Genomic DNA, 13,014 nt, shown 5'->3' with positions numbered 1-13,014 from the left:
TTATTATTGTTTCTGGTCATGAATTTTATGTTCCAATTAAGCAATTGCCCCAAACATGAAAATCTCAGTAGAACTTAGGTTTTTTTTCTGGATAACACAATAAAAACTCTCTTTTTATGACCCTGTAACCCCTTAATTCAGGGTAGAGTTGGGATGCACATTTACTAGCCAGATGTGTTTCCTGACAACACGCAGAGTTCACAGCAGATATTCTTTCTTTGTGCCCTGGAAGAGAAACATCTGCCACAACCTAGGATTCAACTCTTAACCTTCCAAAGGGAGATGAGCATTTTCACCACTAGCCACCATGCTGTTTTTTTGGATAACAGAAGTGGATGAAAGAGTCAAAAGATCTAAAATTCATACTGGTAGAGAGGGAAAGTACTATGTTTGACCCGTATATCTTGATTAAAAGAAGGAAAAAAAGAGGGGCCTGATTAATCTGATCAGTGAATATGTTATTTTCATGCAAACTCACATGCTTCATTTTTTCTAGAAAACATGTACATTGTTAATGACTCTGAAGATGACTACTAGTTGTCAAATAACCTACTAGGCATTCCATTTTGGTACAGCAAATAACTGGCAACAAATACAATTCTCTAATATTTTAAGTGACATTTACATGAAGAGCTTCAAGTCCAAATACATGCAAGAAATTTTTGTTTTAGGGGAGTTGTGTTCCTTTCTTGTTTTAGTCAATGGTATTTCTGATCCCCTCTATAGTTTCTGTTGATGTGTATTTTTATATATGATTATATTGCAGGAATTGGGGGTCCCCTGAAATATTTCATGCTTATACTATAAGATGCTTAGAATCCATGGAAATGGGCAGGATATAAGCACTGTAAATAAAATGCACAAATTCATGTATTTATTCTGAGTATCAGTCATCCAGTTCAACTTTGGCTAAGTACAAAGATATTTAATGTCTAAATATCATATCATATCATATCGCCTATCAAATCTAGGATAAAAATCCCAATTCATTATGAGAACTCATCCATCCTTTTTTTCATATATTTTAGACACAGATTTTGATAGGATGCTTTAAGAAAACCAGTTAGTTTAGGTTCAGTTTTAGTGTCTCACTATTCATTGTTACTGTTTATATATTTCTTGGGAAGAGCCAAAAAATACCTAAAATTCTCTATTTGAGTTACTGGGGTTGTTCCATTCATAAACTGTAGCACAATTGGTAAATGGGTTACTGATTATAGTATAGAGGTTCTGTCAGTGATCGGATTCAGCCAGTTTGCACCAGTTCTGCTGAACTGGTAGCTAATTTTTTGTTGCCCAGGCCCAGAATGAGCTTCTGGAAGCGGCATCCACACAGAGAACCGGTTGTTAACATATTTGAATCCCACCACTGGGTTCAGTCTAAAGACAGGTAGAACACTAGTGTTACAGTATGCTATTGCAAATATACTTTGTCAGCATTCAGCAGTTTTCCTCAACAAGACCTTTTTAGATATGCTGGATTTAAACTTCCAGAATTCTCAGCCTACAGAATCCTAATATAAAATTGTTATTTAGTAGATGTATCTATATTTAGGAGTAAATCAATTTATATAAAAGCTATTTCAAACCAGATGCAAGCTACAACAAATAAAAATCAATATACAACATTTTCTGAAACATTGATAGCTCTATAAACAAAAGTCAATGGAAGAATTTTAATAGATACACTTATACAGTCCCTTTTAGCCATGAGAACACTCACTCATTATTTATTGCAGCACACTACCTAAATAACTGCTTACACAGCAACACATAAAAACAACCCCCTGCTCAGGCAGGAAACCCTATACCATTTTGGACAAATGGCTGTCCAACTTCCAGTGTTGGAGCATTCACATCAAATGCCAAATTAGCTCCCATGATATTCCCATAGCTACATGATAACAAGAGCTATGCTGTATTTGCCTCTGCCTAACGACTTTTTGTCTGTAGATGAAACCAGTGGTGGAATTTAAATAATTTAACAATCGGTTCTCTCTGAAATCACAGAACCCTTTAAGAGGTGCATGCACAAAAACCAAGCTAGGGAGGTGGGAACTGCCCCACGGGTCCCGTACCTGCTTACTTCAGGGCCCCTGCATCCAGACCACTCGCTGCTCGGTGATCTCCCCCTGGCCGATTCAATAACCCAGCTGCCCACCCGCCTCTTCCCTTTCACTCTCCTCCTGAGCTGGATGGCCATGCTATGGAGGATGGACCTTAAACAGTCTCCCTCCACTGTTTTGGAGCCAGGGAGAGTGACAGCGAAAGGCTCTACCACCACTGCGCATCAGCCATATCTGCTGCTGGAGGGGCTTTCTTCAGTTCCAGCCACCCCTGCCACCCCTGCTTCACCCCGCAGATTACCTTCCTGGTGGCAGCCACCAACTCCTCCTCCGATTCTTCCATTGCTTGCGCCGTGACTGGGAGGCATAAGCCTCCCCTGCCAGCTCCCTCGGCCATCCCTGGTATCCCTCTGTCACCATGCACCTGCTTGTGGGCTGCCTTCTCCCCAGCCAAGAAAGGGAGATAGGGAGAAAGGTGCCTTACAGTAGCTTCCTTTGCCTCCCCAGGCCTCCTTAAGTCTTCCTTCCTTCCTTCCTTCCTTCTGCTGGTCTACACTTTCTTGCTGCCCTGCATCGGCCAGCCTCTCCTTTCTCCGTTCTGGAAATGGCAGCCCTGTTTTCTGCCACTTTCCTTCCAGTAGAAGGGAAGAAAGGAAGGATGCTTCGTACGGAAGAATGCTAAGCTCCAGGAAAACTTCTCCAGCTGGAGCTGGGTGAGAAAAGCCAGACTTCCCTTCCCTGATGGCTCAGCAAAGCCCTTGAGAAGTGGATCTACTTCCTGTATGGTTGGCTTCAGCACCCACTTTGGATGGCAAACAGAAGAGCTTTGCTCTTTTCCTCGAAGCCCTTTGACATTGCCCCCATCCCACCCCTTCGCTTTTCTGCCTTAAAATCCAGAACAGAAAAAAAAATCATACCGGTAGCTACCTTATCCTCAGATGATCAGGAGGAAAACGTGTCTGCTCTGGATTTTAAGGCAGAAAATGAGGGGGGAAGGGACGATTTCAAAGGGCCTCCTGGAGAAAAAGAGCAAAGCTCTTCTGTTTGCCATCCGAAGTGGGTGCGGAGGCCAACCCTGCAGGAAGCGGATCCACTTCTCAAGGGCTGTGCAGAACCATCGGGGGAGGGGAGCCTGGCCTTTCTCGCCCAGCTTCAGCTGGCGTAGTTTTCCCAGAGCTTAGCATCCTTCCGTATGAAGCATCCTTCCTTTCCTCTCTTCTGTCAGCAGGAAAGCAGCAGAAAACGGGGCTGCCATTTCCAGAACGGGGAAGGAAGACAGCCGATGCAGGGCAGCAAAGTGCAAAAAAGTGTGCAAAAAAGTGCAGTGGCGGCAAAGGAGGGCTGGTGGAGAGATACCAGGGTGGCAGAAGGAGGCAGCAGGGGCGGCTTGCGCAGATTAATCATAAATGGTTCACTGAACCCAATATAAAATTAGGTATTGGTTCTGCCGAACTGGTGTGAACTGGCTGAATCCACCACTGTGGAGTGATTATTATTCTCACAATGTTCCCACTTGGTAATTGACAGTATCTTTTTTTGTGCAGGGAGAAGGAATGCCTTTCTCCATACTGAAGGCGACATAAAGATTTTTGCCAAATGATCCACGAGCTGGGGCATCAGCAAGACGACAAGAATTCCTTATAATTGTATAGAGGATTCTGATCTGTATTCACACATATGCGTATACAGTATGTGAGCCAGGGTGGCGCAGTGGTCAGAATGCAGTACTGCAGGCTACTTCTGCTGATTGTTGGCTGCCTGGAGTTTAGCAGTTCAATTCTTACTGGCTCAAGGTTGACTCAGCCTTCTAAAGTCGGTAAAATGAGGACCCAGATTGTTGGGGGCAATATGCTGATTCTGTAAACCACTTAGAGAGGGCTGTAAAGCACTGTGAATGGCATACAAGCCTAAGTGCTATTGCTTTATCTACTTATATTGGCAAGAGAGAAACATCCTTATAAAAATATGTACTTTCTTAAGTATTACTGAAACTTACTGCTTACCTGCTGAACATTGACAATTGAATCCACTGGTACTGGAATAGCAAGTCCCTCCATTCTGGCAAGGCTGCTGAGTGCAATAGTCAATCTCTGACTGACACATTCTCCCAGTATATCCTTCAGCATAATAAAATCATTTAAAAAAACATATGGGAAAGAAAATACATTGTATTAATAGATGGGTCACTTGCATATTATAATAGCATCCAAAACAGTGTTCCTATATTAGAGAGTTTGTTGTAATCACAAAGAATTGACCATACTTCCATTCAAATTAAAATTAAGTCAATATGTAACTATGATATGTAGTGCATATTGCATGTGACAATTGCTAATGTAAAAAATATGATACGTTAGTAGATTATATATCTAATCTTAAACTGAAGCACTTACCTTGATACTAAAGTCTGTACAAATATAATTCCTAATCAGTGAAAACGTAAATAACACTGGTATAACAATGGCAATGGTATAGAAAGTGCTAACTAATTAAATTTCCTAACATATATGTTGCCACTTCATTTTCATAGTTCTTTACTTTGAAATCAAGTATAATTTACCCTAAGGTCTAGTTCTATGTATATTACCTTTCTTTCAAATAATCAAACACAATCTACAACATGCTTCAACACTGACGCTGGGTGAAAAGTGATACTTGCAGGGCTTTTTTTCTCATAGAACGCTCAGAACGGCATCCCGGCACCTTTTTTTAACTTACAACCATTCATTTAGTGACCATTCAAAGTTCCAATAGCACTGAAAAAGTGACTTATGACCGTTTTTCACACTTATGACCATTGAAATAGCCCTATGATTACTTGATCAAAATTCAGATGCTTGGCAACTGACTCATATTTATGACGTTGCAGTGTCCTGAGTCATGTGATCATCTTTTGTGACCTTCTGACAAGCACAGCCAATGGGGAAGCCAGACTGATTTAACAACCATGTTACTAACTTAACACCTGCAGTGATTCACTTAATAAATGTGGCAAGAAAGGTCGTAAAATGGGGCAAAACTCACTTAACAAATGTTTCACTTAGCAACAGAAATTTTGGGTTCAGTTGTGGTCGTAAATGAAGGACTACTTGTAAATGAGTCCAAACAGCTGTATCTTTAGCTCTTTGTTTGTTAATTACAGGTTTATGTAAGCAGGATGTCTTAATTTTCCTAAAATCACTGTGCTGGAAAGCCTTCTCTGCAGCTATGAACTGTATAAAAATACCTTAACATGTTCTTTTAAACTTCCTATAGGCTCCGATGGAAACTTTTTTTTATATAAGCCTCTTAGCGACACACAGGATTTTTTTTAGTCTGCATCACAACTGGGGAGAAAAGGGATAAATCTTCTGTGTACTTCCTGATAAAGTTAACTGTACATTTTAGTTAAGAATCTCATCTCTTTCTCTCTCTCACTCACTCACCCATAATGTCTTCAATTTTGAAAATGCTATTATAGAAATGGCTAGTTTATAATGTTACAGAAAAGTAAAAAGTTGAGGTTCAATGTTAATGCTTCCTTCTACTCCTGCAACAGAGGAAGTCAGAAGTCAGTGCCTCTTCTTTTTCCCTTCTCCCCTCACTTTTCTCTTTTTCTCTCACCCTTCGCTCGCAAAAGCCCCCCCCACTCACTCACACTTTGCTCACAAAAGCCTGCAGTCACATTCCTTCGTCTCTTTCAAAGGCACCTCGTTCCGTCTCTCCCCCACTCACTCCGTCTCTTTCAAAGGCCTCTTGCTCACTTGCTCACTTACTGCCCCATTGCTTCCAAATGCCATTTGCTCATTCACTCACTGCACCGTCGCTTCTAAATGCTTCCAAATGCCACTTGCTCGCTCACTTACTGCGTTTGGAAGCGACGGGGCAGTAAGTGAACGAGTGCCGGGGCCAGAGGCCATCAGCTGTTTGGTGCTGGAGACGCCGAGCGGCCCGATGCAGCGCTCCGTGGCTGGGGCATCTTCAGCTGGTGTCAGGGACGGTGCCGGAAGCTGTCAGCTGTTCAGTGCTGGAGACCACTGCCACAAGGAACACAGCTCTGGGTCGGGGTTCGGAGCAACTCCGGGTGGGGGCTCAGCATGGGCTGTGGCATGGCAACTGCAGGGAGGGGAATCCCCACGGTGGCTGTGGGGAGGAGAATCCCTGTGGCCTGTGGCTCCAAGCCGCAGGGGCGGGGGTGCAAAGGACAGGTGGCGATGCTGTAGCAAGAGGGGGTTCTTACAGACACCAGCATAGTTCCCAGTGACAGCACCTCTGAGTTCCGGCACCTTTTTTTTTTTTTTAGAAAAAAAGCCCTGGATACTTGTAATATATAATGAGGTTAAAGTTTTCAAGTAGTGAGAACATCCAGGCCTGGAAATGTTGCTTAGAATAGTAGTTGTCTTTTGTTTCTTTTAAAGCCAGGGTTCTAATCCAAGCCTGGCTGATAACAAACCTAGTACCATCAGCATTCCAATTAAAGATATAATTTCTTTATAACAATGTTTGCAGTACAGCTAACAGTTCTTTTCCATTTTTAAGACTCATACAATGTGTTGGCCAAACTGTTACTTCTTCTTGCTAAGTTAATATGGTTTTTCACTTGCTTTGACCTTGACAGTACATGTTATTCACGTAATTCTACTTTACAATTAATTGCAGGACATTTTTTTAATCAAACAGGCTTTCTAGCTAATATAATTTCTGGCATTATTAAATTCTGTGCATGTGTGTCTATTTGTGTGTGTGTGTGTATGCGTGTATTTTTCTATTTCTTGATAAGAATATTTCTAAATGTTGTATTTGTACTGAATACAAGAAATATGTATACATTAAAAGATAACATCTTCCTGTTTGCAGTACTTAAACAGAATTCAGATTTGAAAAATTTATATGTTGTATAAAAAAAGAAGAGGGTACTGTACTATACAATTTTCAACTTAAGCAGACCAATTTATTCCAATTTATCCATCAAATATATAAAAACGCAATTCAATACTTCTAGCATAACAGAAGAATTGGTGTATTATGAGAAAAGACATGGGAGTTTCTTCAATTATTTTCATATAGGGATATAAAATTGTCAACCTCGGTATGTTGATGGACTTCAAAATTCATCATTCCTACCAAGTTATTATACTGGCCAGAGTGTCAGAAATTCTATAGCACTGAAAGTCACAGTTTGCTATATAACTCAATTTTGCTATATGTGGGCAAATCTGAAGTCTCTTTCTCTCCCTTTAAAAAGAAAAGAGGAGAGACTGAGACAGACATGAACTGAATAGATCATCGGTTTTACAGTATCTATGCAGTTCCACCTGACCCCATTTTCTTGCCTGCTGATCTCATTCTGTTATGTAGGCTAATGCAGATGTAATACACATTCAAGCTTTTGTAAGGAAACTGTGCTTCTGGAACTACGTACTTATTTTCCCAAGAAACTAGGAATTAATTGAAACTGCTAAACAACATGCATCAGTGATATGTACTGTATCTGTTACTTTCTATTTCCAGTAATTACAATGTTGTATGTGATTTAATTATAAACCTTCCCCCCCAAATAGAAGCAAACAATGTACAATTGCCATTAAACACATAATAAACATAATCAGAATCAATATAAAATATAGAATACACCCTAAGATGTGTTGTGTAATGTCTCATCCATCAAATTAATGACAGCTTATACAATCCTACTATTTGGCTCTGCAGGCCATGTTTTGTGCAGCTCCATCAAACACTCTTGCAGTTTTTCTAACACTTAAACTGAAACATATTAAAACACTCTGGAGAGGCTGGAATCTATTGCCTGAAATCACCCTTCCAGCTACTCAAAACATCTGCATGCCCCATCCAGCGCTGTATTACGGTATATTGCATAGATGTAAATTATTGTAGTTGATACTTTCTATGGATAGAGGAACTAAGCGAACTTGTACAAATGAAGTGCTTTTATTACTTTTTTCACAAAAACTTTTAGTTGAATGGCACATCCAGACCTGTCACAGAAATATACTAGCGCATGAAACAGTGCACAAATTACACCAAGACTAACATATAGTCTTCCTATCAAGCTTGGATGAGGCCTGCAAGTACCCCCACTCTTAAGATTACTACCAAGTGACTAATTTAATGTCAGTTTCCCTTTTGTATTATATTAAATGGATAGAATGTCTACCTATCTACAGAAAATAAGCAGAATGTGATTGACAAATAATTAAGGTATAACAGGAGAATGTGTGCAGAACCCACTGGTTCCTATAATTACAGCATGTATCAAACATTTGCAATTCTAGCAGGAACGGACTCCAAGAGAATCCATGACGCCTTCTTGAGTGGAAGTGTCTCCCTTGTGCCAGAGAGCCTCTGTATAAACAGTAATGCTTGAAAAAGCATCTTTGAGACTGACTTGCCAGGATTCAATATGTCATGTGCACATACACAACGTAATCAGTTTCTGAGATTAGTTTTAGCTGGAGTTGGCCCCTAGGTTAAAAATGTGGACGAGTTGGGTTTTGACAGAATTTTGTGTGTTTTGTATGTATGTATATGTACACACACACAAACACACACACACACACACATACATTTGTCTTTTTTTGTATCAGGGATCCTCATATAAACGTATATCTAGTTCTTCTGTTAGCTTCCTTATCCCTTCAGTATCAAGAGATGCTCTGCTCTCCTAAGCAAAGCAGAGGCACTATACAAATGATACATGATTCAAAACGTACCAGGAAGACAAGTACAGGAGACATTTTTTCCAACATGTTTTTCTGCCATATCCATGCAAGTTCCATTATTCTGACAAGGGTTGCTTTGACAGGCATTAAATTCTTCACAGAAAACACCCAGGTATTCATTGTCACAGTCACAGAAAAATGTTGCCTAGAACAAAAAAATCCATACTACTTTACAATGAAATCTCCAAGCTTCTTTTTAAAGCACGTTCCTGATTATGTAAAATATTCTTAAAGCAAAGCATAATTATGGCAAACAACGAAATAAGATTAAGGAACAAGAGCAAGAAGGGTAAGGACAAGAAATAAAGGACACACATTTTTGCAAGAAAAAGTTGTTTACATATACAGTAAGCACCCCTTTGAGAGTCAGAAATTTTTTATCCCTCCTCTGACTGGAACATTTGTCTCAATTTGCTTTTTTAAAATCTGAATTTGCAACCACACAGCACAAGTATTATTGTAGATATAGTGTAAACATTTAGGTAGCATACAATAGTTTATGTTACATATTTAATCAGTACAGTTTTAACAAAGTGACATGCATTTTTTCTTTGTAAATGTCTGAATGCATCTGGATATCACTTGAACACGTGTGAATATATATGCTGAATTCGTTTATGTATACATGCGTAGTAAACAGTATCATCTTTCTATCTATCTATCTATCTATCTATCTATCTATCTATCTATCTATCTCTATCTATCCATCCATCCATCCATCCATCCATCCATCATCTATCTTCGATCTAATTCCATACACTTATATCCATAGAGCTTTATGATTAATAGATTTCATACATGCGGAGAGTCCCACTGGAGTAGCTTTGGAAAGAGCATGTTTGAAAAATAAGTAGCTGCTTAAATTGAACAGAGGGGTGGCTATTTGTACTCCCAGATATTGCACCTTTCTTGAAAATTTGTAGAATCCTGGTAATAATTACAGCATATAGCTACTGTAATCCAAACTAATGAAACTGTGAATGCCTTCATTATATGCACTGTCAGGCTGACTAGTTGTAAAAGCTAGCAAATTCTACTACTACAAAATCATTTCATTTTTCTTATTCATTTTTGTCCCTTCAAGTCAATGTTGACTCCTGGAGACTCACTGGAGAAGTCCTTGGCAAGGTTTTTTTGGCAAGGTTTCAGAAATGGTTTGCCCTTTTCTGCTTCCCAGGGCTGAGACACAATGACTGACTGGTATTGATATAATAACACAATCCAACAGAACGGAGTCCATTACCTCAGAAAATCTGATTGCATCGTTCCTTGTTCTTTTTCCTCCCCCTCCAAAGAAAAGTATACGTCAGGTGCATATGCATTTTTAAAAGCATGCATGAAGGATAAACATTATGAAATCATGAATATTTTAGCAAGTTATAAATACAGACTTTTTTCCCAGCATGTTTTTAAAAAACAAAAATGATAGAAAACAGTAATCAAAAAGTAATGTAGATCTCTAAACAACTATTAACGGGACTAATCCTGAATTTAACCTCTTAAAATTGTACTGTAACTTTTGCACATTTACATAGGGTTATCATCTATCAGGATCTTCACCACATAATTTTTCAAAGATTCCACTATAAGAAATTATTATTTTTATATCATAGAGTGGGATTTTTTTAAATTTGAATTCTAACCAGAGGCCAAGGAATTATCATTGTGGTATGTTGGAATTTTCTTGCAAAAAAATGGGTTTTTGAAAACTTGTGGTGGAAGGTACAATACATTAAAAACATCCAAATATTGATCAATACCTTTAGTATGGCTCCAATAGCTCCATCTACTATTACTATTATAGTTGACTTTTTCTTCCAGAATCTTTCAACTCGTTTGTAAATCATAATATATTGTTATGGTTTTGTTATTTGTTTTTCAAATACTATTTCATGGTATTTCTATATCTATTAACCAAATTTTTCTTTCTGTAATTATAAATCATCATTATCATCATATGGTGTGTTCTATTACTTTTTATTTTACAGTCCCACAGGATCTTGACCTCTTCATTTCCAGTAGTTTTTGTTAATAGTAAACACAAATGTTCTACGTAAATATACTGTTTTTTCTTTAGATCATATAAATAATTATTATTTTTCTTAAGATATCATTATTATCCCAATAATACAAATAAAATATGTAGTGTATGTGGGGTTCATATGTAAAAACACCAAGTAATTATAGCCTAGAACAGGAACTAATTCCATTCCTTTATACTCAAAGGTAAGAATTGATGGTACATAAATGTTATAAATGTTCACAAAGTAGCTTAGACTGATACTAAACTATTGTTTATCCACTGCCTAATTATTTTAACTGCACCGCATCATGGTCAGTGACTAAGTAAACATTAGTTCATCTTCTGGTCTTATATGCTTAGAATGAAAGCTTATCCTAAATAAGAATAAACAGGGCTTTTTTTGTCACTTGAGTCCATTACCTCAGAAAATCTGATTGCATCGTTCCTTGTTCTTTTTCCTGCCCCTCCAAAGAAAAGTATACATAAGGTGCATATGCATTTTTAAAAGCATGCATGAAGGATAAACATTATGAAATCATGAATATTTTAGCAAGTTATAAATACAGACTTTTTCCCCAGCATGTTTTTAAAAAACAAAAATGATAGAAAACAGTAATCAAAAAGTAATGTAGATCTCTAAACAACTATTAACGGGACTAATCCTGAATTTAGAATGCTCAGAACGGAGTTCCGGCACCTTTTTTGGATGGAACCTTGTAGGGTAGGCAAGGCGGGTTGTATGACATGTGTGAGTTCTGGCACCTTTTACAAAAAAAGCACTGAGAATAAATATACCCAAAAGGACTTTTTTGTGACTAAACTATATTTTGCTACTGTTTCTTTGCTACTTTTATTATATGGCATAGAAATACATCAATTAAAGTGTCATAAATATCAGAGAACAGCAATGAAGAAATTAAAGTTCAATAATTTATTCTGGCTTGCAGTTCTATAGTTGTACTAGTAGCAGTAAGGGGAGGCTGATGACTATGCTAAAAGATAATATATAATAACCATTTGTTTTAAAATCAAAAGAACAATTTATTCTTGAGAAAATATTGGCAATGAAAAATGTCTCAGTGCTTGAAGATAAGAAGTGCAGATAGATAATAGCACTGGGATTTTGACAAGTTGTTATGCAAAGATGATTAGGTCTCATTAGCTGTTATTAAGTATTCCATGGCCATTTTTCTTTCATCATGGAGTTACATTTTTGGCTACATGTACTCATTTATCTGAATAACACAGAAGTAAAATTGCTAGAAATTGTCATAATCATTATTTAAATCTTTACAAGCAGTTTCTAACAATAACTAAATATTGCTTCTAAAGCTATTTAACTTGCTATTATTTGTCTGTGTAGAAATAATGAGAAGATGCCTAGAAAAGGAGAGAGCTAAAAATCTCTTGAAATGCACCTAATTCAAGGCAAACCTTTTGGATAAGCCTTCAACAAAGTAGCTCCTCAGAAGACCCACAATTAATTTCTATTAATGCAAATGATTACCCTCTTTAATTTGTCCAAACAAAGTGCAGATGCTTCAGAAGCTATTAATCTTTTACTGCTTAGGAAATGTTTTGCTTAATATTTGCATTCTGTTCCTTCCAGGAATAGCAGAGAAAAGAAATTGTCCAACACTGCTCTATATTATTTTTATTTATTTGCAACTATTAAAAAAAGGAGTCCCTCCACTTGTCGTTGCCGACTATAGGGGGCAGTACTCATTTACGTTTCAAGGCCATTGAACCAGTGCTATCTAAAGACATTTCTGCAGTCATGTGGCCAGCGTGATATCACAGAGTGGTGTTATCTTCCCACAGAAATGGTATCTATTTATCTACTCACATTTGCATGCTTTCGAACAACAGGTTTTAGAAAAGTTTAAATAAAATTACAACAATCCATATCAGTTCAATACATCTCTTCTAATATTAACAGCATTAAATTACAAGCAATAAATTGGCTTTGTTCCATGTTCATTTACATCAGACAAGGAAAAGATTTTTTTAATACTAAAGTAGATTGATTCAGTTGGATAAACAAACTTCCAATGAATCTAGATCTAGGTTCCTGATATAGTTTACATTATAATAATAGGTCAAATATTCTGGCTTTCCATCCAATAGGCTGTTGTATTGTTTGAAAGCAAAGTTCTGTGAAAACTTGTTTCAGGGAATGGGATGTAAAAGACTGTAAATAATACGA

At 37.8% G+C, this 13,014-nt stretch overlaps 1 protein-coding gene across 2 annotated transcripts in view; it reads right to left on the bottom strand.

The window, feature by feature from the left end:
• Positions 1-13,014, bottom strand: part of DNER (delta/notch like EGF repeat containing) — a gene marked incomplete at both ends in the record, with an annotated part of 120,718 nt that overhangs the window by 29,057 nt on the left and 78,647 nt on the right. For both annotated transcript variants that reach the window (XM_083363165.1, XM_083363166.1), the window contains 2 exons: positions 4,070-4,183; positions 8,777-8,930. In XM_083363165.1, coding sequence (XP_083219291.1) covers positions 4,070-4,183; positions 8,777-8,930 — 268 coding nt within the window. The remainder of the gene's footprint in view (positions 1-4,069; positions 4,184-8,776; positions 8,931-13,014) is intronic.

Source organism: Vipera ursinii (genome assembly GCF_947247035.1).
Source record: "Vipera ursinii genome assembly, chromosome: 5".
Classification (NCBI taxonomy): Eukaryota; Metazoa; Chordata; class Lepidosauria; order Squamata; family Viperidae; genus Vipera; species Vipera ursinii.
Note: the sequence above shows the minus strand (reverse complement) of the source record. Positions and strands in the feature narration are given on the sequence as shown.